The sequence below is a fragment of the Lytechinus variegatus genome, chromosome 9 (assembly GCF_018143015.1).
Source record: "Lytechinus variegatus isolate NC3 chromosome 9, Lvar_3.0, whole genome shotgun sequence".
NCBI classification, from domain to species: Eukaryota; Metazoa; Echinodermata; class Echinoidea; order Temnopleuroida; family Toxopneustidae; genus Lytechinus; species Lytechinus variegatus.
Window position 1 is genome coordinate 34,264,976 of NC_054748.1, and position 27,509 is coordinate 34,292,484.

The 27,509-nt window shown below is 37.3% G+C and overlaps 1 protein-coding gene across 5 annotated transcripts; it reads left to right on the top strand.

Moving 5' to 3' along the window:
* Positions 1 to 23,452, top strand: LOC121422067 (zinc finger CCCH domain-containing protein 11A-like). Of its 5 annotated transcripts, none has more exons than XM_041616872.1 (19): positions 1 to 127; positions 4,732 to 8,807; positions 9,227 to 9,982; positions 10,134 to 10,473; positions 11,018 to 11,137; positions 11,926 to 12,082; positions 12,626 to 12,778; positions 13,615 to 13,770; positions 14,522 to 14,704; positions 15,554 to 15,735; positions 16,669 to 17,549; positions 17,922 to 18,109; positions 18,377 to 18,453; positions 18,921 to 19,061; positions 19,468 to 19,690; positions 20,326 to 20,748; positions 21,268 to 21,377; positions 21,913 to 22,178; positions 22,785 to 23,452. In XM_041616872.1, exons 4-19 carry the CDS (start codon positions 10,420 to 10,422, stop codon positions 22,960 to 22,962), a joined length of 3,492 nt encoding a protein of 1,163 aa, XP_041472806.1. In that variant the 5' UTR covers positions 1 to 127; positions 4,732 to 8,807; positions 9,227 to 9,982; positions 10,134 to 10,419; the 3' UTR covers positions 22,963 to 23,452. The 5 variants fall into 5 exon arrangements, with proteins under 5 accessions (XP_041472806.1, XP_041472807.1, XP_041472805.1 ...); XM_041616873.1 differs by having other exon boundaries at positions 10,297 to 10,473; XM_041616871.1 differs by having other exon boundaries at positions 4,732 to 4,807; positions 8,281 to 8,807; positions 9,227 to 10,473.
* The last annotated feature ends 4,057 nt before the right edge of the window (positions 23,453 to 27,509 follow it).

Here is a 27,509-nt window from a genome sequence, read left to right on the forward strand (position 1 = left end):
CTTTTAAAGTGTATTATTTGTCTACGTCAATTCGACGTAGGCCACTGCATAAGAGTTCCCGTTTGAAAGCAGCCAAAAACAGCATTGAATTCATCCACAATGGCGCTACAACATATCCATTTTAGAGGTAAGATATTTAAGCATATTTTGATGTTCAAGATTAATTATAAATTCACTGAAACAAACTGATAAAAATCATAAAAGTGACATTGTCGAGAGTCTGAGTGGCGTGAGTCATGTCGAGTGCTCGTGCTGCGAAAGGGAGAGTAGAAAGAGGGTCGGTGACGTGAATGAATCATAAAATACAGTGAATTTGAGTTTTTAGAGAGGGTCAGACTCAGTCGACAGTCGGCATTATCGTGATATAGGTAACCACCATTCACTTCATACAGCAGCGCTTTATTCAGTCGTACGCACGGTTCCCTATTTCCACCTCCATTCACTTTGTCTTTGTACACAAATGCGCGTACACAAATCTATGAGTGGTTTCCAAAACCACGATTTGGCCCGACAGTCTGTGTTAAATGAAGTGAGATGAGTTGAGATTGAAATCTTACTTGAGTTTAGTTGAGAGACTAGCTGACTCTGTGTAAGATGAAGATGGAACTTGGGTTGGGCTTGGCAACCGGTTAGCTAGCTAGACAGGATCAGGAATAAGCTTTTTCGGTATTGATATTTTCAATACCGGTATTACTAATAGCTTCAATACCGGTATACCGACTAATACCGACTAAATTCCTAATTTATTGTGCAAACAGTGACCAATGTTTGTTTAGCCCTGATATGGCCTCTGATAAAGAGGAGATGCTTGTGGTCAGCTGAGGAATGCTCAGCATGGTCCATTCTCATTGACAAAAACTTTCTCTTTCTTTACCAAAAGTTATACGATCATGCTCTCTCCCCAACAAGAGCTGTGAATTACCTGTGCATGTGTGCAAAATTATCTCAGCAAGCACATGGTACAAAATCAATAAGTCAAGTTGCCAAATGCTACACCGCACAAACTCACTGCTACTTACTTTGCTCAACGTGTGTACATGCCCTAACTTCCAAGCACCAAAATTCCCTGCTAAAACTGTCAAGGATATATGCGTGATTTTGCCTTCACCGATCTGGCCCCACTCATTCACATTCAGATTCGCCCCTTTTGTTTACCACTCACATCAACACGTGTTCGTCGAAGGTTCAAAGTTTGTTGACCTCAAATTTTGACGTCTCGTAAATAACTTTTCTTATAAATGTCCATTGTGTTGAACCCCCCCCCCCCTCTCTTGTGAATCTCCACGTTGTCTACAAGTAACCCCCCCCCCAAACTTCCTATACCTTGGCTGCCTCTTTCTCACTAATTTTTCTTGCTTTTGTTTTTCTTTATCTCCCCAGCCCCTTAATTCATCACTCTCTCTTTCCCATCGGCCCATTCTCTCCCCGTCACCACCCCTCTCTTACCACGAACAATCAACATCCTCCTCTTCTCCGAATCTCGATCTTCCCCTCTTTTTTTGTCAATTTCATCTTTCACACATGCCAAATTTTAGATGATCAAAATCTTATCACGCCACGAGACCATCATAAATTTAAATTACAATCAATCCAATAGTTTATTTTATTTTATTCATGACCGCACAGGCACAAAACGGATACAACACCCATCACAAATCACACAAATATTCTCAGCCACTTTCTTCCATTTACGATCACTTCACAGATCAAAATAAACAAAGAGGGATGGCGTAACATTTTTTTCCTGTTAATGTTATCAACATTTTCTGTCTCTTTTTTATTTTCATATTTAATTTATTTATTCATTAATGTATTATTTCTTTATGTATTTATTTATTTATTTTTTTTTGGGGGGGGTCAGACGATTTTTGTAGCAGGCTTATAGTGTAAAAGTAAACTTGTCATAATTGAAACAAGTCAAGAGCAGTCCAGAAAAAAACATTGCATAAAGAAAAAAAGTGTTAATCCCTGTGAGTCTGTCAATGCACAGCACCCCCCCCCCCCCAAAAAAAAAAAAAAAAAACTCAGTGGACATTCCCATCGATACAAGTTAAGAGCAGTCCGAGAAAAAAAAACTTGCATAAAGAAAAAACAAGTGTTAATCCCTGTGGTTTGTCTGTCAACGCCCCAAGCCAAGGTAGATACTTTGTTGAAGCCCGCAATACACCACGTGGTCAAAAGGCAGGCTAGGGAGTGTTTCAAAAAGAGTTTTGTCAGTGATTTTGTTTGTGTAGAGGGATGTTACAAGCTAGGAAACCCTCCCATGTGATTGGCGGAAAGCAAATCTGTTGTTGAAACCACTGAAAAAAACTCTTCATGAAATGCTCTCCGTCTCGGTCGACTTCGTTGTTTACTGTAGCTGTGTACACGAGTGCATGGAGCTGAGCTGACATGCACATCAGTAGCGGTGGGGCCGAGGCCTCATGCAGCGGCTAACGGAGCTCAGACAGTAGTTAAGGGGCGATGCATTCATTTCGAGGTTAGATTATTGGATTCTGATTTCATTAAATACATTGAGAGAGCCAAAGAACTTATTGTTTTGGCTTAATTTTACTGTAAAAATACCCATAAACGACAATACAGAAGAAAATACCGGTATGATATTTTCAACTTCTGGTATGACGGTATTTCGGTACTGAAATTTCAACGGCGGTATCCATACCGGTATGACTTTCATACCGAACGGTATTACTAATACCGGTATATCGAAAAAGCTAAATCAGGAATAACCATCGTTTCTGGCAGTAGAGGCGCACGGCCAATATGGGAGACTCTCTCCAATAGGGGAGACAATCTCCCACATTGGAGACTTGCTTTGCAAAAGGACAAAAGAAACAACACCAACAAAAGCATGATTTTTTCCACCCAAAATTTTGTCTCACTGAGGTCAGAAGCCCATTTGTTCTGTGTGTGATTGACAACAAAAATCCTTATCAAAACAAAAGTAGACGGTGAATTTTTAAAGTAGACGGTGAAAAGGGGTAATTTTTCATGAGGAATCTGCTTAACACATTTTCATTTGCCGCCAAGGTAATCCTTTTGCCGCAAATGTAAACAAAGGAAATTGGTCTCCAAAACTGGAGACTGTCTCTGAAATTGGATACCCAAATTCTTCACAAAAGTCTCTGATATAGGAGATAATCTCCCACATTGGAGACAGTCTCCAATATTGGCCGTGCGCCTCTACTGTCTGGGGATTTATTCAACAATTTCTGACATTTTACTGTAATCCCCATTCACCGACGGTAAAGTGTCCGTGTGGGCTCCCATTTGTTATAACACCAGCACTTTTGTCAATCTAGAGTCCAAAGTTTGGGGCTATATAAGTTATAACACATCGAGGTTACACTCTACAGTAGAGGCGCTGGTCAGAAAATTGGGATCGTCCCAGTTTACAGGGACTGTCTCAGTTTATAAGGATTTCTTCACACAAGAAATCTAGGAAAGTTCAGTCACCTGTCAAGTGCCGACACCAATCAAGTGTGCTAGTCAATGTAAACATATCAGGTTTCATAACAAGATTATTGGAAGACGGTAAGTCATGAAAAATAGATGGTGAACTGGGGGGAATTGAGGTCACTGAATCTATTTTTAGCACTCTCAATTTCCGTAATTGCTGTCTTTGTCCCGTAGGGGGAAGTGAAAAAAAAACGTCCCCATAAACAAGGACAGTCTCAATTTATCAAGACATGATTTGTCTTGGTTTATGAGGATATCCTTGTTTTCTGGGACAATCCCAATTTTTGGACCAGCGCCTCTACTGCTCTAAGGATATATAAACTACAAATTAAAAATATAGGCCTAGAACTATTGAAAATAAGAGTAGTTTAAACGATATAGATGAAAATGCATGAAAATTATACTTTACCGATGTTTAGTTGGGAAAAGCACAGCCAAATTGATCCAAATGGCAGCCAAACTATGAAATATTTACAAACGAACGGAGAGGGCGTCAACAATTTACGAATGTGATATCGATATTGCATTCCACCAGCACACCTACAAGGCAATAATACGATACGATACACTACACAAAGACAAACGATACTAGTTATAATGGCGATACAGTCTGCTATCCAAGAAATCGTCTTGCCAATCCCTATATTGGTCCTCCTTTATTAAGGTTCTCTCTGTATTAAAAAAACATTGTTAAACTTACCATCGAAGTGTTTGTATATACAGTGTATATTGGCTCTGGAAAAAAATGCGTAATTGCTGAGAAATTAGCAAAATAAGCATGGAATTCCATCAAATGTCAGGTATTTTTCCTAGCAACTTAGGAGTTAGTACACGGTCCCACATACCCTTTTCTACTTAATAGTGATCATAGGAATTAGCGGATTTGAGCTAATATTTCATGATTTCACAAAGATAACTTTATACATGAATGTACCAGATCTAGATATATGATAATATCAGAGCTGCCAAGTAGTACTGATTTTCGGTATTTAGTACTGAAAAATGAGAAGAAAACTGATGGTTCCATGCAAAATACTGATTTATGTGTTGTCCTATGGGATTTCTTTGAAAATACTGATTTCCTCACCAAAATACTGATTTTCAGCTTTTAAAATACTGGAATATCCTTGTTCAGGTTGGGAGCTCTGTAATATGGTGACAATTTACCTTGACTTAAAAAGACTTTCTCATGAAATAATTGTTTGTTGCAACTAATTTCTTTTACGTACCTTTAATGAATATCCAATTTCTATTTTCACTCTTGTGTTACAGATGACTTAAAGCTGTAAATCCCAACGTGAAAAGTAGCCGGATGTTTCCAGTCATCTCTGCCATGCAGCATCTTAAAGTGAGTAGCGAAGAGGTGGAGATTAAGATGGAGGGGATCATAAATTCCACATCTTCAAATGTTCATCTTGAGAATGGGTGATGGTCGCTGTGAAGGTCACTCAGAGAATGGATGAAGGTCACCTTCAAGTAGATGGGTGGTGCTCAATGCTCTGTATGGTCGGGCCACAGGAGGAAGTCAAATTATTCTCGTCCACAAGCTGCTTCTGAATTTTTTTCCCCTGCCCCTCTCTCTGTTACTCTGTCACAATTTTTGTTTTCATACTGTTAATTATCCAGCCCATTCTTTTAAGCATGAATTCCCTCTCTTTCTTCTTTCTCTTTCTCTATTTCTTTTTCTGCCTCTCTTTCCTTGCTTATTCCTGTCTCCCTTTTCCATCCTTTTCTCTGTCCCACTATCTCCCCCTTCTATTCTGAAACTTATGATTATGTACTCCCAGTAAAAAAACAAACTATTTTTGCCTTGTTCTTCTGTGCACTTACTTTCTTTCTCTAAAAACGTCCCCCTTCTTCTATATCTACTTTCCAATCTGTCTGTCTCTATTGTTCTCTGCTCAATACCCTATATCATGAAAGAAGAAAAAAACAATTCTCCAGATATGTTTTTTTTCTTACTAAAAATAAGGTTTTATACAGTCCCAAATAAGGAGAAACCTTGTTTTGCATCACAAGATCTATTCTATTTTCCCCTTTGGAATCAAAGAAAGGTGATATTCAATCTCGGGAACAAGGTTCTATGCAGTCCTCTGTCAGCAGAAACCTGCTTAACATTTCTTTTGTTTTTTTGGAATCCTGAAAAAATACAAAGAAAATAATAGATCCTAATCAGTTCCATAAAATCATTACTTAGCCATGGCAATTCTCATACGAACATTTGATAGATAAATGAAGTACCTTGAAAAATATGTTATTTGGAAATTATCCTACCAATAACATTGAAAAGATGTTAAAAGAAACCCAAAATGGAGCATTTATAATATGAATTAAATAATAATCGAACAAGTTTGAATTAATTTCAAGTTAACCATACTGGGAGATATTCAACAAGAATATGACTAGATACCTATATGGTCATGTATTATAATGGGAGGGGAACCCTTATATTAATTTCCATAATCAATACTGTTTTTATTGTTGAATGCATGTGTTATAAGGTAAGTAAAGGGATATTAAACATTAAAAACTTGGTGCTTAAATAATTTTAGTTAATAGGGCGATAACATGAGATAATTTATAGTCTAAGAATGAGGGAAATATATTGGGATAAAAATAAAAACTAAGACATCAGATATAAAGAGGGATTTCGCTCAGATAATTTAAGTTTGGGAAAAGCAATCATACAAATTGCATTGGCTAGTGTATTATTTTAAAGTTATATAAAATACATTATCCAGAAATTCTAAGAAGTATATTTCTTGAGGGAACAAAAATTATGCTACTTTTTTGTCGTGGGGGGGGGGTCAAAATTATGAGATTAGAAATAGTAATGATGATAAGATATTTTCATAAATAAAAGCACAGTTTACAGAAAGAAATTCAAAACATTATTAAAAATTAACATGGTTTAGGATGGTTCCAAAATTAAGCGTAGATCCAGTAAATTTACTTATGTTTTTATTTTTTAAATTTCATAGAATTATCGTAAATATTACATTAAGATGGGGAAATGGGATTTTATACTTCTCGAATGAGGCAAGTGTGTGTGAGCAATATTGCGTTAAGTCTAAATTTACTTACGAGTGTCCGATAATTATCTGAGCCGTTTCTACCATATATATCAAACCGTTTCAAAAGGTCAAATGCCTTGCTTAGCATTTGCATTTTTCGTGGACTCTGCGTTTCTATGACCTTTGATTGGATAATTTTGCGTAAATTTGTCCGAAAGAACAAGAAAAGCATCGTACGGACCTTGTGCATCCTGATGAAGAGACAATAGACTAAAGAGGCACTTCTGCGGATATCGTCCTCGATGTTCACGGCAGAAAAATATTCGGTACCGCGTTTTTATCCGTTAAAGACGAATGCCTCTTTTCCCCAATGAAAGGAACAATGACAATCTTCAACTTTATGGAAAGTGTGCAATCTTTTGCTATTTGCCAAGACCCTGGACCGTGCAGCATTTTAATTCATATACAAGCATCTTCTCTATTGATGTTGGAACTTCATATGGGGTTCTTCAACCGATGAGAAACCATAGGAGATATTATACATCTTATTCATAGCCCCATCAGAATGGTGATACCTCGGAGCAGAATGATGCATTGTGGGTCTATTTGCTCTGCGAAGGATATGAGATTTTCTCATTTTTCATCTCCATTCAAAATGCTTCATGCTACAAAGAACAGTCACCAATACGAAATTTGCTGATCAAATGATATAGTGCACAAATCTGTGAGACAACTGAGAGTTCTTGCTGATGGCTATCTTGTTAAAGCGTTTCTTTGAACGTGTGTACGTGAATGTGTGCAGAATAAGGAGCTACATGTATGCTGTATTATGTATATCGCCTAATTTAGCCCTGTAATGCCACGTCAATTCATACATGTCATGTCTCAGACCTACAAGCCATCATTCCCACTGAACTCTCGGTCCTGTGGCCACATAGGATGGTACATGTATCTGCGCTTCAGAGCATTTTGGAATATGAGGTAACTCTGAATTTGTAACACATACCGTACCTATCAAAGGCTTATTTATCCATCTTATTTTGAATGTGGCCAGCTATTGTGACTTGCGTGCAAAATTTGTATGAAATTGATCAGCCTCCGTCCCATAGTAACTCTTATGTATAAAAGTTAAGCTCGTTACGACTGGAAATCTTGAGCAATAACTGCCTTGTCAGCTTTTTCTTCGGATCATGGACACCTACTCCAAAGGGAACATCTGTTCTGTCATCACCGGATCTTGTAAAAGCGTGTGAAAACCGGATATTTCGTTTACTTTCGCGATGGGTCTTAATTTCGTATTGCTTTGAAGGGCAATTTCACAAAGTTAATGTCCATGCTCATGCATGTTTGCGTGTAATGTTCGTAATAGCTCACACTTGCTTTCGAAAGAAAGATCTGACCGGGTTGATTAGGGTAATAATTCAGTCGATGTAAAAAAGACGGCAGTAAGCGTATTACGTGATTGGTTACAGCAGAAGATGAGGCCTACCGTTGTGCTTAATTCCGTATATGATATGACGGGAGGTACACCTATCATTCGATCTTCCGTAATATGAAACCCCTTGTTTCAAGAAGTGTATCAGTTATAGTGAAGACACCGTTGCATTTCAGTTATGATATTTTCATGTTAAATGTTTGTTTCGCGTGCGTTTATTGATCTATTGTCCGTTAATGGGGTACTTCGTGGGAATCGCTTTTCGGGATACTTGGATCCATCGTTGCGAATGTTCAGCCGGTCCTTACGTTTCATCGGGCCAAGCTTGGGTGTGTGAATGTTATATACCGGACTTCTGTGCTTATCTGTTAGTCGTAGGACCATGTCTTCATTGCCTTGGAACAACACGTCATCATTGAGAGGAACCTCGACCTGGATTCAGTCTGCTCAACGTTGCTAGGAAGATCGTCCAGCTCTGCATTCAACACAGTTCCACATTCATCGGAATATTGAATTTTTAGTCTTCAGCATTACTGTGAAAATATACTTCGTTTTGGATGTACTCTTCTTACTGCTTCATGCACTTCGAGTTTCGGACCAGCTTAATCTCAAATCCAGCCGTTTTTATTCATCTTTGATAATCTGCTTAGTCTTGGACTCAGCCTGTTCCAGATTTCTCTTATGATCTGCTACATCAGGACTTCAACTTCTCCAAGATTTTGTTCAAGAATTTCATCTTACTGTGAAGTTAATCTGATAAAACTTTTCTGAAGAAGTTGTACAAACTCTAATTTGATCTGAGGAAGTATTCTATGAAGACAAGGATGAACACTACAACCCGACTAATACTGTGATGGGACTGATACTTTCTTGATGCTTCAGCTTGGAATACAGATAAGGTGAGGATACCATCATATATATTTTAAAGCTCATTAGAATAAAGATATAACAAATTTTAAAAGCTTTAAATCCAGAGTCCATGTACTTGTAGTCTTTTCCTTTTACATTCTAGTGATAAATTTTGAATTTCAGTAACAAAAATAGAAAATGAACCCTATATAAAATAATTTAAAGCTCTTCTAAGATACAGACATACATGTAATCCAATCCAACTGCCAATTAAAGTTGATATTGAATGAATTAATTAAAAAAATAGACACTAAAAACAAATCAAATGTTGAAATAGAACGTAAAATGTCTTTTCATTTTCACTGATCTTGTTGCCTCATGTAACATTCATTTAACTCAAAATAGATAAAGCATAACTAATAGTCAACTAATCTTTGTATTTTGCAATTTCTCTTGTTCTCTCGTGTAGATTTCAAGTGGTTGCCTGAATATCAGGAGCTGAGGAGGAATATATCTAATTATTGACTACTGCATCAGTTCAACTTCATCAAACCTTCAAACTTGGGATTCACTGTGACAAACACTGTAGCTGTCATCAACGTGAACATTGATACTAAGCATTCCGGTCTGGTAAATTTCACCCGATGTTCAAACCTAGTATTGTGATACAAGATTGTTCTTGTCATCTTGAACATTGATCTGTGGCTCTTCAGTAGCTAACCTTCATCAGAACCTTGAATCTACATACATGTAGATAGTTAGATACAACGTAGACATTGTCAACCTGAACATACAGTATACTTGGGCACTTGGATCTGACCTCAGAACTTCAAATCTCGGATACATTGTGAAGTACGCTGGTGAATCTTTTGCACTTGGATCATCCAAACTTCATCAGAACTTCAAAACTTGGATGCATTGTGGGGGAACACAGTTTTGCCTCTTTTGCACTTGGATCATCTGAAGTTTATCAGAACTTCACTTGTACATGTGTGCACAGGCTAGTATGATTGTGAATGTACCCTTTATATTGTTGCTGACTTGAAGATAGATACTGTGGCACTTCAGAGTCTACACCTTGCCTTCAGGTTGATCCTACTTGTAGGAAGGAGCAAAACCTTGAAGTGAACTGATCTTTCTTGTTGACATCAATTGTGACAACATTCGTCATCTTCACATTGTACCTTATCTTGACAGCATCAGCTCATCTCGACCAGTGCTACATGTAATTGCAATCCACATTTCCTTTCATTAAAGTTTTAAGATCAGTATTAAAAGAATAATGTTCTGAACTTTGGCTTTGCAGATCAATCTTCATCTGCCTTGTTGAAGTTCAATCTCTCTTTATTCCCCTGTATTTTATGTTGTGACAACAGAATACTTATGCAAGACAAAGGTGAAATTTTACAGTTAACCTACACCCAATCAACTCTGACACAGTAGAGTTTCCAGACATTCTTTGATGCCAAGGAAAGACATTCTTTGATGCCGAAGGAAATTGCTACATTTGGAAACCGTCTTGTTATCTGCACTTTCCAGTGAACCAAGTTCTCTGCATCAAGGTCTATCTCGGAACAGTACTTGACACCAGTGTTTCATTGTGTTCCTGCAATCTTTCTATCATTGTACTGTCATCCCTGAGGAAGGCATCTTACTGTCATTATGGCTACTACTGGAGATGACTGCTACTTCTTCTACTACTCTACCTGTACAAAGGTAAGATTAATTCCGAAGGGGTCTGTCACACCTGGATGTTTTAGCCAGCACACATTGATGCGTATGGCAGGCCATTTGATTTTACCATTCAATCTTATTCCTCGATATCAAGAATTCCATTCTTGTTATCTGGGATTGCCTTTTGTTAACACAACAAAAATTCAAGAAATTGCTTTTTGTTAACATATATGGCAATTCCTCATTTTATAAAATATGATGAAATGAGAAAACGACTTGCCAAATGTATGTTTGCACGCACTGGCTAGAATGTCCATGCGTCATGGCACATGATATATATATATGTATATGTATATATAACAATATATTGTTAATTAAATCTACACTCAGGCCCAGAACAATAGAGTGAACAAGCCAGGACAGTAGCAGAACAAAGGATTTACTGAACCATTTCCTTTGTTCTGGCTCGAGAACTTTGATTTCTTTTAAAAAGATAATTCCTAGTTTCCCTTTTCATAGAAACTACCCTGTAATAATGAACATTGATTCTTATATTTTGGTGTAACCTATTTGTTCCACTGTGTAGGGTCCCTCTTGCCCTTATCGGCATGTCGAGGCTGCCAGAGGAAATGAAGTAACTTGTATCAACTGGAAGCAAGGCTACTGCTTCCGACCAAACTGTGCCTTCAGACACATGGAGATAACGGTAAGCTGGTAGAAATGGTCTTCAGCCATTAATAATATATAGCATTTATGAGGTGCTAATTTTATCTAGTTGCCTATTCAATGGCACACTTTGTATTACCCCAGCTGTAGCTCCAGCTGCTTAAGGCACTTGGTTCGTTCAAGGAATTAATCCTGTGGGGTACCCATTCACCTCACCTGGGTTGAGTGCAGCACACTGAAGGAAAACGTGTTGTGGCTGAGATTTGAACCCACACCCTCTGATTGGAAGACGAGATTCATAAACACAAGACCACGTCCCACATTGACACCCAAGCTTCCCAAAGGATATTCCTTGCATTTCTCCTTTACAAGCCTTCACTTTTGACATTTTAGAGCATGACCACTTTTCAAAAGTACACGCTTTTAATCATGTTAAAATTAAAAGGGGCAAATAAAATATCAAAGGCCAGTAAAATAAGCATTGAGTTTAAGCAATAGGGCATACAAGACCATGTTCATCACTGGCATTGGATTAATACAGTTCCTACATTATGTAATGTGAAAAAGAATTGATGTAATCTATTGATGCTAAAATGATGTGATAAGGGCAATGTCTGCACTGAATGAAGTCTGTATTTTTATTGGAAAGTGTTAAATCAACTTTTCATTCAAATTATGAAGGAAAGGATGTAAATTATATATTTTGTGCAAAGTAGGTTTTCATAGGCCAATATCTTGGGACTCAATTGTCCCATTCATTCATCTTTGATAGTTTGTTTTGTTGTCATCACTTGTTACTTTATTAGTGACTTTATGTTTGATTTGTAGAAGAATCGTTCTGAGATAGCATGTTTCTGGGAGAGTCAGCCATCGGGATGTCAGAAACCCCACTGTCCTTTCAAACATGTCAACAAAACAACGTCAGAATCGGGACCAGCGTCTTCGACATCGCTCATCAATAAAATACCAACCATTGTGGGCCCAGGTAACCTGAAGAGAATTTACTTTGTGAAATTTCATGTTCATGAATAAATCTGACCTACTTTGCCCATTAAACATACTGTACCTGAACATTGTGAGCATATATTATTAAAAATTCAATTAGAAATGCGATGTATGTATATTAATATATGACTTATCTGTTACACTGTGTCGAAGTAGCAAAAATTATTTCATTTAAGTATTAAAGAAATTGAACAAGCCATTTTGAGCTGCCAAGTTGACTGATTTTTCAGTATTTCTGAAAAATGAGAAAAATACCAACTTGTTAAAGTTTCAGTTTTGTGTGTTTCATGTTTTTGCTTTGAAAATACCGATTTTTTTCACCAAAATACTGATTTTCAGCTTAAAAAATAGAATGTTCTTGTTTAGTTTGGTAGCTCTGGCCATGACAATACCCATCGATTAACAAGGAGAATGCCTATGTTTTCAAGCATTTTCTCAGAGTTTTCCCAAGTTATAAATACTTCCTATAAGTATTATGAGACTTACATTTACAGATTCTTATTTTTCAACTACATTTTACCAGTGACCAAGCCCCTCCCACCAGCGGTCAGTCCAGCCACCCCTGTGACTACAATGGTAGCTCCTAGTGTCCAGACCCCACCTACTCTCTCAGTAGATGACCTTCAAGGCCTGCCAACGGTCAATCCAGTAGTCGTCCATCCAATGGACAGCGAAGGTGAGAATGGAATGTCAATTAAAATATTTTGCCCAAACTCACTCTTGAATTCACAGTCAATAAATCATTGTGTTGGTACAAGACCGCCCTTAGCAAAACATTTTCGCGAGAAACTCCTTTACACAGTGCACTTGTGCTTGCTGCTAAGGGCGTTTTTTGCGCGCTTGCTATGTGCAAAAGTGTGATGTCGAGGGCGCTCTTGCACAGCACTGATACAACAAAATGTGACCAGCCAAACTAAACCAACAGTCGCCAGGGAAGGTTCTCTGTAAATGGCCAAGATAATTTTGTGTTAAAATAGTAAAATTGATAAAATTAACTTATCTGAAAGAGTGATTCTTGTTGAAGTTGTTTTAAATTTGAATAAAGACAGGATACTGGAGTTTCTTTGACACCCTTTGTTTCGAGGTGCTTGAAAATTCCACTGAGACTGCAAAGTGTACTTTTCTCATTCTTGAGTGAATCTTGAACTTTAAACATTGGTTCCTTCTCTTTCTTTCTTTTTTTAAGCTCTCTCAGAATTTCATCTGTAATCAATTAAGTACTAGTGTGGGTTATTCTAGACTGAGTTATCTATTATTTTACAGCACAGAGTGTGCTCTTTCTAGCTCAATTCAAATCTCAAAACTCAGATTGGGAAACTTAATTTTTTTGCATGCAATGGCTCTTTTTATTAAGGCACATTTTTATATTAAATGTGAAAAATTGGAAAGTGCATAAGAAATGTCAAAGGTCAGTGCAAGGGGTGTGTAGCCCAGTCAATAGTGCATCCAACTTGACTGAGGCAAAATAATCTGAATGTGGTGTATTTGATGATTTATGCTTTTTTTGGGTAGATGATGAAAGCCTTGGTACGATGAGCACAGATGGGAGTCCTGGTAAGAAGGTCATCCTCTCCCCGATCAGACCATCGCTAGGTCAGGAGAGGCTCTCACAACTTCGTCAGACCACCATCAGACCCACTATTGGTGCAAGACCAGTTATCAGTCAAGGTTTGAAATTATCATCTTTCTATGTTTTGTCTCTTTCCTTTTTTTTTCCTGGAAATTATAGTTAATCTCCAAAGTAAACGGGCTGTTGTCTATTTTCACAAGGAATTTGGCACCATTGGATATAAATCAAACATGGTCAAATCATGCCTTCTAACAGGTGGAAAATCAGGTTATGTTTAATTTTTTTTTTATTGTGTTTGATTACAACTATTTCCTTAACAGCCCCCAGACCAATAATCATAGTGATATTTTATACAGCAGAAAACTAGAAATCATTCGCACACTTGCAACTCAATGTGAAACACCCCCAAGTTTGTTTCAAGTTGAACCAGTATTTATACAAGCTATAAACTTTAACCTGTGGAATTTAATAATATGTTCTTCAGGGGGCAAAATACATTTATTGCTCAAGCCAGCTTCATTTTTTGGTAAGCATTTTAATTCAATTCATAAGCCAAATGTTACAAATGTTTTGTTATTTATCAAAACTTTTTAAATCAGACTGTTAAATCTGTTAAGTTTTCTTGGCCAATAAAACATGCTACCTAGGTTATGTTTTATCAATATTTTAGAATTGAGTTCTTGAATTCCACATTACATGCAGTATTGTTCTCACTGGGCATGGGCTACTGCGTACATTCCTACAGTTGTTTGCAAATTACTTCTTGCAATAACCACAGAGAGTGAACTTCAAGTTCCTGCATGTAACTTTCTGTTTTTCTTTGTCTAATGCTGGATTTGATTTCCTAAGCAGAGAAGCCTCGGTCTTTCGGTATCAAGACGTTGGCTGAGATCCGCCGAGAGAAGAACATCGAGAGAGGTCATGTTGAAGAAGAAGAAATAGAGGAAGATAAAGAGATGGAAGAGGAGGGGGATATGGAAGAAGAAATGTTTCCACCTTTGTCTAGGAGAATTATTGCAGTCAGTAATAACAGTAAGTTAAAGATAAATTCCAGTTTTGGTAACGATCTGAAAATGACTTTTGACAGAATCTAATATAATGACCATCCAAGTGTCTGCTTGTATGAATAAAAAATATGTGCCAAAGGATTCTGGAAGAGAGTGTGTAATTGCTGAGAAATAAGCAAAATAAGCGCGGATTCGGTCACTTCCATCTGGTCTTTATTTCAGCAATATTATTACACTGTCCCACGTGTGCCTATCTGTGTTGGCGATCATCAGTGTGAACATTTTTCGGCGTAGATTTCAAGATTTCACAAAGTTCAGTTTATGTAACTGTTCCAGATCTAGATCCTCGATGATATTCTGACAGTTAAGCCTGGTTTTACAGACTTTCTCATGAAATCAGTGTTTACTGCAACTACTGGCATTTCTCTTTAAGCTAATCATTTAACACTGTAAATTAACAATCAATGCCAGCTTAAGGAACAAAAGCAGATTAATTTTGCCTTATGTGTTGAATAAACTAAATACATTTGTATGTTCAAGAAATTCTTTAGTTTTAGTATTATGTGTTTTATGTCACTCTTAAAATTTATAAGCTTTTGTATACACTGAAATATATATTTTATTAAGGTTTTCACTTTCCTTAAAGAAGATGTTTTATGATCACATATGCAGTCTGTTGTGTAAAAAAAATTGTATGTGTAATAAACAGAACACTGAAAAGTGATTTCCACCTAAATATTAATGTTGTGATTTCTCAAGAAAAGAATTCAAAATTCAAGTATTATCATAGGAGTGACCTTGATTATTTGTGTATCTAGGTCAAAGGTCACAGGAGTCTTTATGTGCAATAAAATATCTTGTTTCTTTGGTACAGGTACTCGTAAATTTAAGGTCAAGGAGGATGCCGTCAAACCAAAAGTTACAACTTTGTCCGAGCATGCTGGAAAGCTTGGAGTGAAGAGTCAAGTCCAGTTACGTGAAGAACGCTTCAAGAGGCTGGGCAGCAGTTTAGAGCAAGAGGAAGGAGCAGCAAACAACCTCGCTAAACGTCTCAAGGTAGGAATGTCGTTTTAGTGGCCTGTAATCTCTAAAGAGGTTTTGTGTTCAAAATTACACTTATTTTATTGCGTACATGAAGAAAAGTCCAATTATAATTACAGCTTTCGGCATACAATGGCAGAGTAGGGATTCGAACTCACAACCTTGTGATTATGAGTCCAATGCTCTAACCACTGGATCACACGACCCATGTACCATGGTACATAACCATTATGGACTCTGCAGAGTCCTTAATTTTCTTATTGCGCATGGACTCATAATCACAAGGTTGTGAGTTTGAATCCCTACTCTGCCATTGTATCCACTTTGATAAAAAGGCCCAAGAGTAATAAGTCAGCCACAATGACTGATTAACCTAGATGTAAAATGTTTCCTAGGTAATTGGTTATATACCAGCTTGGCGTTTACCAGCAAAACGCTGTCCTGCCAAGTTCTTACAGGAGTTACCATAAACAGAAACCTCTTCTGAGAATACTGCTGTGAGTCTGTCTTAATCCTTTTTCTGGTACGGTTTCATGTCTTATGCATCTTAGTGTTCTTGAAGAAGATCTGGGGCTTGTTTCATAAAGAGTTACAATCCTGGCAACTGTCATTGTGTCAACTACCATGGTAACAACGCTCAATAACCAATTAAATTCAAGGTTTTCATGGTAGTTAATGGCAAATCTACCATTATTGTAAGTCTTTATTTGGGCCCCTGATTATTTTTGTAGTAGAAACTGATACTGTTATAGCAGTATTCAGTAGTACCTCTGGTTCTTATGTTCAAATTAGTTGGCCACATTTTAAAACTTTTAGGATAGCATATCTGTCCTAGTTTTAGGTTTTCGTATTTTTAAACTGTATTAAAAATGAAATACAAGGCGATTGTGACTTGCTAAAAGTGCTTTGTGAAAATGTATTTGGGTCCATTTCATGCTATTTGTGCAGGTTGTGCGAAATGTTCCTGATGCAGAGAAGGAGCTGCTTGAGGATGTCCCGAAGAAAGCCCTTGTACGGAGAGTAATGGTTGGTGGTGGTGATAGCACAGGAGAGAGAAAACTAGCTAAAGATTCAGAGAGTTCTGGGCTGGACTCTATCAAGATAAAGACTGTCGCAGAGATCAAAGCAGAACGATTAAAAGATCGGCTAGGAAAGCGAGTTGAAAGTAACAACTCGTCTGAGGATAAGGTATCCTCGTCTGTTGGCCCTAGAGGGAGTCTTTCAGCCAGATTGGGACAGATCGTCAGGACTGTTCAAGAAGACAATGACTCCAAGCCTGTTGTCCAGGAATCTTTAGCTTTCAAGAAGTCATCTTTAGCATCCCGTCTAGGTAAGGACAAAGACTCCAATTCTGTCGTCCAGGAACCTTCAGCTGTAAAGAGGACTTCTGTAGCAATGCGTCTTGGTAAGGACAAAGACTCCAAGACTGCCATCCAGGAATCCTCAGCTGTACAGAGGACATCTCTAGCAATGCGTCTGGGTAAGGTCATTGATGCTGTCAAAGTCGATGCTGCGGGAGACAGACCTGATGAACCTTCTGCGAGGAGAGGAAACCTGGCTGCAAGGTTAGGAAAACCACCCTCTGAAGTGGGTAAAGGGAATAATCCCAGCGTTGGGATTAAAGTTAAGAGCTTAGCCGAGATCAAGAGGGACAAACTCTTGAGGAGGCTTGGGAAGCCTCTCACTGACTCTGATGGTGAAGGTGGGATGTCGGACAAGGAGAAAGAATCATCACAAGAGCAAGAAGAGTACTCTGAAGAAGAAGATGAAGAAGAGGAGGAGGATAAAAAGGAGGAGAGTTTTGAGGAGAAATCACCAGGGGATATCCGGTAAGCATGGAATTTTATCTGGCCATTTAATGAAGAAAACAATGATGGTGATGATGAAGACTGGTGATGGTGATGATGATGACGACGACAATGGTAGTTCGTGTTTGGGGTGGTGTTAATGATATGGTTGTGGTTGTAGTGGTGGTGATGGTTATGCTGATGATGATGCTGCTGATGATATTGATGATGATGTGGAGGTGATGATGGTGATGATAAAGATGTTACATGTATATGTGGTGGGGTGGTGGTGGTGTTGATGGTGGTGGTGATGGTGGTGGTAGTGTTAGTGTAGTTCATGATGATGCTGCTGCTGCTTCCCCTGCTATCTTTGGCCTATTCACAGCAACAGTCATTACCAATTTCACATTTCAGGATCAAGACTCTGGCTGAGATACGTCAGGAAAAACAAAGTCGCCTACCACTCTCATCCAAGTCTAGTGAGGCTCTAGACAAAGACCCTGCAAGAGAGACTCAGAAGAAAGGAGCCCAGTCTGCTATTGAGAGGAGGAATAAGAGGAGAGGCGAGATTGCCTTGTATAAGCCACCTGGTGCTGCTCGAGGTAACATGAATAGAATTCTGTCCAGGTATTTGATTGTATTCTGCCACAAGATGTTGCATTAGGTTAAATAATGCAACCCATGAAAAGTAGTTCTTATCAGGTGTGTGTTTTTTCAATGTTGTCAGCACTGGATAAATTGTCAGCTATGCAAAAACTCAAGCTCATACCATGTATATTGGAAGAATCTTATACTTTTTTCAGCCAATTTTTTCTTGTAAGAAAATGTTTAAATAAGATTTGCAAATAATTCTTTTTATCATTTTGCAGGTTTGAAAGAGAACAAGGGTTCTCTCATCGGTCAACGGAGAGCTGCAACTGTAGACATCAGTGATGATACTGAGAAGGTAAGAAACTTTAAAATATGCCTTGGGAATAGTTCTAATCTATAATTTTTTGTCTTATATTATTGTGTTTGAGTACTTTATAGCATATATCATGCCTAGGAGATCAAATAGATACCTAAACTTGGGACAGTAGTTAATTTCATTCAAATAGTATATCTCTTTAGAACAGTTCAGTTGTAAATTTGTTGAATGTTCATGCCTTTACGCTGACTTTCCTGTTATCTTATAGAAGCAAGCAATCAAGGTACATAGTCTAAATCATTTGAATTCTGTGAAGGAAGGCATCAAAACGAATAAATTGTAGTGTCAGATATCAGCCATCAAATTATTTATATTTATTACATTTCATTCTCACTTTTCATTAGAGCATAAATTAAATCATTTGTATTAGCAAAAGCAAAAGGGGTTCTAGTATTGTACCCTGTGGTGTGACAAATTTCACTCTCATAATTCATTATCATCTTTAGGTGAGTGAGAAGCCAGCGATCAAGGTACGTCGACTGAATCTCACCAAGTCTGTAGAGAATGCCAACAAGGGAACAGACTCTATCCTTACTGTCATCAAACAGAAGAAAGATATCATCAAAGATGATGCTCCGGTCATAAAGGTAAGTTCACGATCAATTTGTCTATTGTTGCCTACAACTTAATTGTATCTTAGTCATTTTTGGCAATTATCAATGTAACGATGCTCAGGAGCTAATCAGAATACAGTATTTGTTGATTGGGGTGATGCAATATGTTTGCTGATTTTACCCACTATCATCATCATAGCACCATTTTCATCATCGTTATCACACCACTATTATCTTCCTCGTCATAAATGTTATTTAACAACATTAACATCTTAACCAACATCTTCATCATCACAATGTTCATCACCATCACCAACACCATCATCAGCTTTGTGATAATCAAAATTATCATTCTCCTTTACCATTGTTTCAAAAATTTCTAAGTTTTGTATTAAAATTTGTTAAAACCAAATATCAAAATATATAATTTGATTTTTAGATAAAGAGTCTAGCCGAGATCAGAGCCGAGAAGCAACGTCTCGTTCAAAAGGCCGAAGCAGCGTCGGGTGGAGAGAGCGAGGGTTCAGGAGGCGAAGAGGATGCCCAGGAGACAAAGAAAGAGGTGGAGAAGAGATGGGAGAGGAGATCAAAGATATGGAGTCGCTCCCCTGTGAAAGCCAAGACAGAGGAGGAGTCTCTTAAAGGAAAGATATTAACAGAAGGTAACTTACTATAAGTCACTAGCAAATGGAGTTGGGTTTTGAGGGGGCACTGGCTATGTTGCTTCATCTGTGTACGACTTGCAAATTGCAGTGAAGGAACTAAAACAGGACAAAATAGGAGCTTTGGGATCCTACTGTCACAGGCTGACAATTTCATGAAAGAAAATTGGGGAATCCTGCTCAGTACTCTTCTTTTCATAGCTCTGCTTGGTTCATTAACGGTTCGAAACAATAGTATATGAAAGTTTTTCAGTCCTTGGTGACACTTTATTATGTATTTCTTTAGTTTAGTGGTCCACCGGTCTGGTAGAAATTGCACCGGTGACTGTAAGTATCCATCAGTAACCGATGGACCGTCCACTTAAACTTAGCCCTAAAAGGGACTATTATTAGTATCATTTGATTGCATTGGCATTGCAAGAAACATACATTCAATTACAAATCAAACGTAAGTCCTAAAAGCAAACCTGATGGGCATTTAAAGAAGGTTAAGTTGCAGTGGAGTGGAGTGGAATTTGCATTTAGTCAGGGGACTTGAGCTTGATTTTCAGAATCCTGCTTGATTTGGAATGCAATGTTCCACATGTCATTTGATTTTTGATCCTGTAAACTTGTGATGATATTGATCATTACAGAAACTGGAGAAGAGAAGAGCCTCGACGAGATCCGAAGAGAACGGCGAGCACGGTTATGGAACACGGCGGCTTCATCGGACGAACCCCCCTCCAACCCAATCATCAGGAAGCCGGGCGGTCAGGTGATCTCGGGCTCCGCCCCCGAGATCAAGATCAAGACCCTTGCCGAGATCAGGAGAGAGAAACAACAACTCAGGGAACAGCAGATGCAGCAGCAGCAGACTGGTAGCCGGATCTCAGAGGTTACCACACAGGGTTCAACACAGGAGGATAGCTTGAGAACTGACAGTTTACCAGTCAGGGAGCCAGAGACTGGTGACATTTCTTCATCTACAAGTACTACAGGAGTGGATGGGGATGCTGACTCGAGAAGGGAGTCAGCACCAGTCAGCCAGGCTGCAAGTACATCGACGAATAACCCAGGTAATTAATGTTGAATTTTGATTAAGCAGAATTTCACATTTACTCATTTATGAATGATTGACCCAAGGCTGGATTTTTGGTGAGTTTACTTTGTTCAATCTGTAGATTTCCTACCCCTGCTGTAAATCTATTGAATGCTACCAAGTGTTTCTTCGACGGCTTCTTCCTCTTCTCTTCCTCCGATCAGTGGCAGAAAGCAAAAGCTCTCAGCTGTAATTTGAAGTACAGGTGCATGGTTGTCATTTTTTGTAAGAAAATAAAGGGTGAAGGTCTTCATTATAGCACCGTAAACTGTTTTTCAATAATCTAGTACAATGTAATTAGAATTTGCAAATAAAATATCATGAAATTGAACTGACTCGACTTTGAAAGATTTTATTCATTTTGTCTGTTTTTAACAAAATACCATTCAAAGCAAACTCCTGTATTTGAATGTATTAGCTTTATTGAAAATTCATTTTTTGATTGTCATTACCTCAGTAATATTTGGAGGAACTTTTTTTTCTTGATTTGTTCTAGGTACTAAACTAGCACGAAAGCCACTACAGAGAAGGAGAGGTAGACCGGTATCTATCACATCTCAGGGAAATACCCACTCTGCGCCAAGCAGTACATCTACTAATGTACAGGTAAGAAGGGATAAGACTGGTAGAACATCTTTGAAGTATATATATAACCCAGGAAAGTGTGAGGGAGGGGTCTATGGTGATTCAGTACGTAATTGGTTGGTCAATATAATAGAAATTGATTTCTTTGTATTTAATTGCAGGAAAAAAAAAGAGTATATGTGTGGAAATGCAATTTAAAACTTAATTTAAAATTCAACCAAGTTGCTGTGATACTTAACCATAATGTATTAATGTAATGAATAGTGTAACATCTTTTGCCATGTCTCTTTTTCCCCCTTCTTAGTCTGCATCTGTGGCCAGTATTTTATTACATGTAGCTTTAGAGCATAGCATGTCTTGAACGGGATGTTAGCAGTTATAAAATTAATCAAACTTTTTCATTTGTTTGTTCATTCGTTCGTTCATTCATTCATTTATTTTACCCAGTCTCTCACCGGTGACTTTCTTACTGGTGAGGATTCTTAGAAAATGTTTTCTTTATGACTAATGTATCTAGTTGAATATTATGTGTTAATCTCTTTCCTTTCTGTTCTAGTCCGTCCAACCTGAAACCCAGCCTGAACCTTCATCGCCACCACAAGCCTCATCGGCCGTCACGACCACAATAATAGAGGGCAGCAGACCTGCTGCTACATTCAAAGAGCCCGAAGCTAGCCGACCAATTCCAGAAGAGAGCAGGGTGAGCCGAGAAGTGCCTGAAGTTAGCAGCCGAGAAGAAGTCTACATTCCAGATGTTAGGGTCGAGGTAGAGCCTGATACCACGTCTACAATATCGCCAGCTTTAACGCAAACAGAGGCAGTGTAAGTTTTCAATCTTATGCCAGTCGGCCAACAGGGGATTGAAGGCAGTTGTGTGAGATGGGCCAACAGCAATATTAACTGCAGAAATAGCCCGAAGTTGAAATTCCTTCCTCTAAGACAAGATGTTAAAGAGTAGAATACATGAATAATGGACTCGGGATGCACAATTGGTATAGTATTTTTGCTGAATGAGTAAAGAATTAAACAGTTTGATATTCTCATTCAAAATAAATGCATTTTGGTCAGTTATTAGTGGCCCGGTCATTCTTGATCTAGAAATTTGAGTGTGACGTGATATCAAAATGACATATTAAATGGTATAAACCAGATTCTTGCATTGCAGTTGATGTGGACACTTTGCCTAACAAGAATGTACAAAATGTACAGTACCAAGCGAGCATTTTGTTGAAGTTTTGCTACAAGGTCACCGGAACTTTTAGCAGTTGTTATTAACCTTATGGAATTTTTTTATTTTCAATGAATTAGCAATATATCAGCATTTATGCCCCTCAAAATATTTTATAAAAAAATTGTGATGAATATTCAGACTTAACAAATATGACCCAATTTTAACTAAATTTCTCTATTTATTTCAAAATATTGCAGGGTAACTGAAGCTAAACCATCCATTGCACGTCTCTCCAGCGTTACCGACGATGACCTCCATCGTTTCCTCCAGGAGAACGACGACGATGACCTAGATCCCGTTCCAGCAGTCACCGTAGCAGCCCATGAAGAAGACGACGATCTTTTGAACGAGCTCGACGACTTCCTGAATAGTTGATGATCGTCCGACACTAGATATTATATTTCGTATCTGTTTTTGTATAATGTAGGATTCTACATTTAAGTAGGTTTTATGTGTTCACAAAATCTATACCTTCAAAGTGCTCATCATTATATGTTTATTGGGGTTCCCCAATGCGAAAGGGATGATAAATCAGAAGTTTGCAATGGCCTATAAAATTTATAGGTTCATTTGCATTTCTGTCCAACATGCCCGTAATTGATGAACATGAATCATCATTTGAAAATTGTAATTAACTGCGCGTCCATGTGTAAAGAGGTCCTAGTCGTAAAAGAAGAATTTTTTTCTTCGTTCTGTTAAGTTTACTCATTTCAAGTACAAGAAAATCATAAATGAAATGTAATGTTTAAGAGCACTGTAGTACTTTAAAAAGGTATGTTGTATTAATGAATTTACAGCATGAAATGATTGTTTATCTGACGCGATTGCATCATCTTTTTCACATTTCCTGCACAAAATATAAAAAGCAAGACCACTTTGCCATACATAACTTGTGATTTGTGATAGTTTATAATGTCATATGTTGATGCATGCTAATTCACGATTGTATAATTTCAATCGTTAATTATTTGCTCATTAATCTGGTATCTTCTGGATTTAATACACAAATCAACACTCATTGTAATTACCTTCATCGATTTTTCTATTCAGTTGAGTTAGAGGGGAGACCTTCGGTCCTTTTAGTATTATTTGCATTTGTTATTGAGAAGTAGTAGCTTCACAAGTGTCCCACTATTTGTATTTGATTTGATGTGCTAAAACTTGCGAGATGCTTCTGCAATTTATGTTATTGTGAATTTTACACTTTTTTTCACACTCGAGCTTTGGTTTGGTAATCTATGCAGCTGGAAAAGAACAAAAAAAAAAGTAGCAGAACTACATGTATTGTTGTAAGAGAACCAACAACCTGAAGTGGAATTGCTTATTTCTTCAGACTTCTAAGAAAATATTCTCTTTTCTCCACTAAGGGCAAGTCTATTAATCAATCCCTTTATACATCCAAACCCTAATTTATTCAATTCTTCACTTCATGACCTTATTATTCCATGGTAATTGAGAGTATATTAAATTTCCATGAGCTAAAAAAATAAATAGTAATAATAGCTTTAAAAAACAGGTAAAATAAGGGGCCAATCCATTTCAGGAAACTCTGCCTCAGGTGAATCCTTTGAGACCCAAAGAAATCGCACGTTTTGAATCATCAGGTCTAAAAAATTATTTGACTTGACAGGCAAATGTTTTACTTACGGAAGGTCGACTTGGGGTGTTCTTAATGGAATTGTCTTAAAGCCATTAAGGAAATTACAAGTTGTGGTGTAAGTTCCAAGTGTTTGATGGTCATCAAACTGTTTACTTTGGAAAAGGCTTGAAAATGATTAAGAGTTGCTACTTCTCTTTTAACGTTTCAGTTTCAAGCAATTATTTCAGTGTCGTAATGCTAATACCCGACATTTTTTGTTGTCCAAAATCCAAGTTCTGATGGCCTTCACGCAGTTTCCATTGTAACACGCTTGAAAATCATTTACAGATGCTACTTCTCTTTTAAAGCTTTCAGGTGATGATGCCAATTTAATAAGTGATCATAATATTTAGTTATTTTATAGTGCTTATCACATTGGAATAATAATCTGGTTATTTTTATATGGCACTTTGTACATGTACATTTATCAATGCTAAACAGATTTATTATTACCCCGGTAATCAGACTCAGTCAGTCATCCCCGCACACAATGTATACACACTCTGTACTCCCTGGGGAGTATTCCAGCCAATCGTCATTGAGGTGCACACAATACTGTGAAATAGTGAGAAAAAAACAAGGAATACCCAGTATCGTGTATTGCATGGCAATATTTTATATTACATAATAGGCATGTTTAGCCCCTCTTTATATATATACATATATATTTCTTTTATTACATCACTGGCACAGCAGTCATTGATATTGAAATGGAGAATAATACTTGACAACATAGAAAACCCTTGATAAGTAGACCACGCAGTTATTGTAACAGCTTGTGTATTACTTCACTACACGGTGTGTTGAATTATAAAGATTATTTGGTATAAATTTATCACCAACAAATGTATCTTAGGAATGGCTATGGATGCATTGTTTATTTTGAAAATTAAAAAATACATGTATGTTGAGGAATCAATGATGGTATTATGGTAATTGAATTGTCTTTTTTGCATTCATGTTTTACACTTGGCTAATTTTCAAGTTATTCTTGTTTTAAAGAATGTGATCTTTGTGGATAACTGTTTGCCTTTGAGTAGCATTGTAAATAAATATTTTTTTTTCAATGGAAACATTTTCTAGTGATTCAGGTCTCTTAATATTGTATCCTAACAGCTACATATTTTAATCCAGTAAGACACAAATCATAGATACGTGAAAAAGAGGTACATATTTAAAGTAAAGATAAAACAGGACCAACTTTCGAGTTTGCCTTGCAAAAAAAGGTTGGGATGCTGGGGGCATTTCATAAAGCTGTTCGTAAGTTAAGATTGACTTAAAGAACACCTGGTGATCCTTTCTTGTGGTAAATGATATTCACCATTAAAATAATGTCCCTTGGTTCACCAGTCATTCTTGAAGTCTCTTTTAAAGGACAAGTCCACCTCAACAATAACTTGATTTGAATAAAAAGAGAAAAATTCAACAAGCATAACACTGAAAATTTCATCAAAATAGGATGTAAAATAAGAAAGTTATGGCGTTTTAAAGTTTTGCTTATTTTCAACAAAACAGTTATATGAACGAGCCAGTTACATCCAAATGAGAGAGTTGATGACATCACTCACTATTTCTTTTGTATTTCATTATATGAAATGTGAAATGAAGTTTCATTCCTCCCTGAACATGTGGAATTCCATTATTTTAACATTTTGTGCTTCAGGCAAGGAGGTCCTAATCATCAAATTCGTAAAAATTGAAATATTGTATAATTCAAACAATAAAAAACAAAAATAGTGAGTGAGTGACATCACCGGCTCTCTAATTTGAATGTAACTGGCTCGTCCATATAACTATGTTGTTGAAAATAAGCAAAACTTTGAAATGTCATAACTTTCTTATTTTACATCCGATTTTGATGAAATTTTCAGCATTGTGCTTGTCTGATTTTTCTCTATTGATTCAAATCAACTTTTTTCTGAGGTGGACTTGACCTATAACTTACTAACAGCATTATGTAACACCCAGCTGGTATCAGGACTCATACTGTAAGTTAAGAACTACTGGGGCCCGTTGCATAAAACTTTTTACCTGAGAAAACTCAGGTTGTTTTTACCGGAGTTTTTGCCCTGTGCTAAAGTCTGACAGAAATCAGAGTAACCATAGTTCTCAGTTTTTACCAGAGTTTTCTCAGGTAAAAAGTTTTATGCAATAGGCCCCTGGTGAACCTTTCTGCTGCTCGAGATAATCACTAATGAACATTTAGTGATGAATATCATTTACCACAAGAAAGGATCAGCAGTCATTTTTAAAGTCACTCTTGGCTTACAAACGGCTTTATGAAACGACCCCAGTAAGGCAGTAACATAAAGATAAAGCTTAGTAATTGATCACGGGGTTGAATATTATGACTGATGATGCACAATAATCAATGCAATCAATTGTGAAAATCAGTTTCCCGATCAATAGCTAATACCCCTTTCATAAACCTATCCTCCAATTAGCCGCCTAAGAGTAATGCGGATAATTCAATAAAAATTGCGTTCATAAACTCCGAAAAAATAAGCAGCACTATTTTTCCGAGCGCCCATACTGAAAAAGGAGGACAATCGTCATGGCAACCGCACACACCCCCTCGGTTTCGGTTGCGTTGGAAAAGGGTGACCTTGTGACCGCTCCATGGTAATTATCCGCATTACTTTCAAAATGTGTTCATAAAGTCAAAATCTGGTCCCAATGCTGCTATTATGCGGATAATAGCAGCATCAAAATAATGTGGATAACCCTGGTCCTCCGATTTAACGACCAAATTATGCTGCTATTAGCTGCATAATTGGGTTTATGAAAGGGGTATAAGCTTTATTAAGGTCCTGGACTCCTATGAATTTCTGATTTATAATTATTCAGATCTTTGATTTCTAATCAAAGATGCTAATATTGAACTTGCAGAGCTTGTGAAAACCTACAATTTATAGTTTAAAGGGAAATTTACACTGACAATAGTTGGTTTTCATAAAAACAGATAAATTGGTATAAAATATTGGGGAAACTGATGAAAATCCACCAAGAAAGAAGAGACTAAGAGAGAGAATTTTTTTCTTTAATCTGGATATAATTAGTGAGGTCAAAGCGAGAAATTTGTCAATACATCATGTTAAATATCTTCCATAAATTCAAATTTTTTAATGGAACATTAATAGAAATGCTTATCTCATAGAAGAGGATATAAGATTATGTGTCTGATGATATATTCCCAGCACAAATAAAATCATTTCACATTTGGAAGAAATGGGATTTATATCAGAGCTTTTAAAAGCTGAAAATCAGAATTTTCAAAGCATTA

Bases quoted from the DNA above. Each gene is read 5' to 3' on its own strand.
- LOC121422067 (XM_041616872.1), top strand. From the start codon at position 10,420: ATGGCTACTACTGGAGATGACTGCTACTTCTTCTACTACTCTACCTGT. The intron at 11,138-11,925 runs GTAAGCTGGTAG...TTTGATTTGTAG, and splicing joins TCAGACACATGGAGATAACG to AAGAATCGTTCTGAGATAGC. The intron at 12,779-13,614 runs GTGAGAATGGAA...TTTTTTGGGTAG, and splicing joins CCATCCAATGGACAGCGAAG to ATGATGAAAGCCTTGGTACG.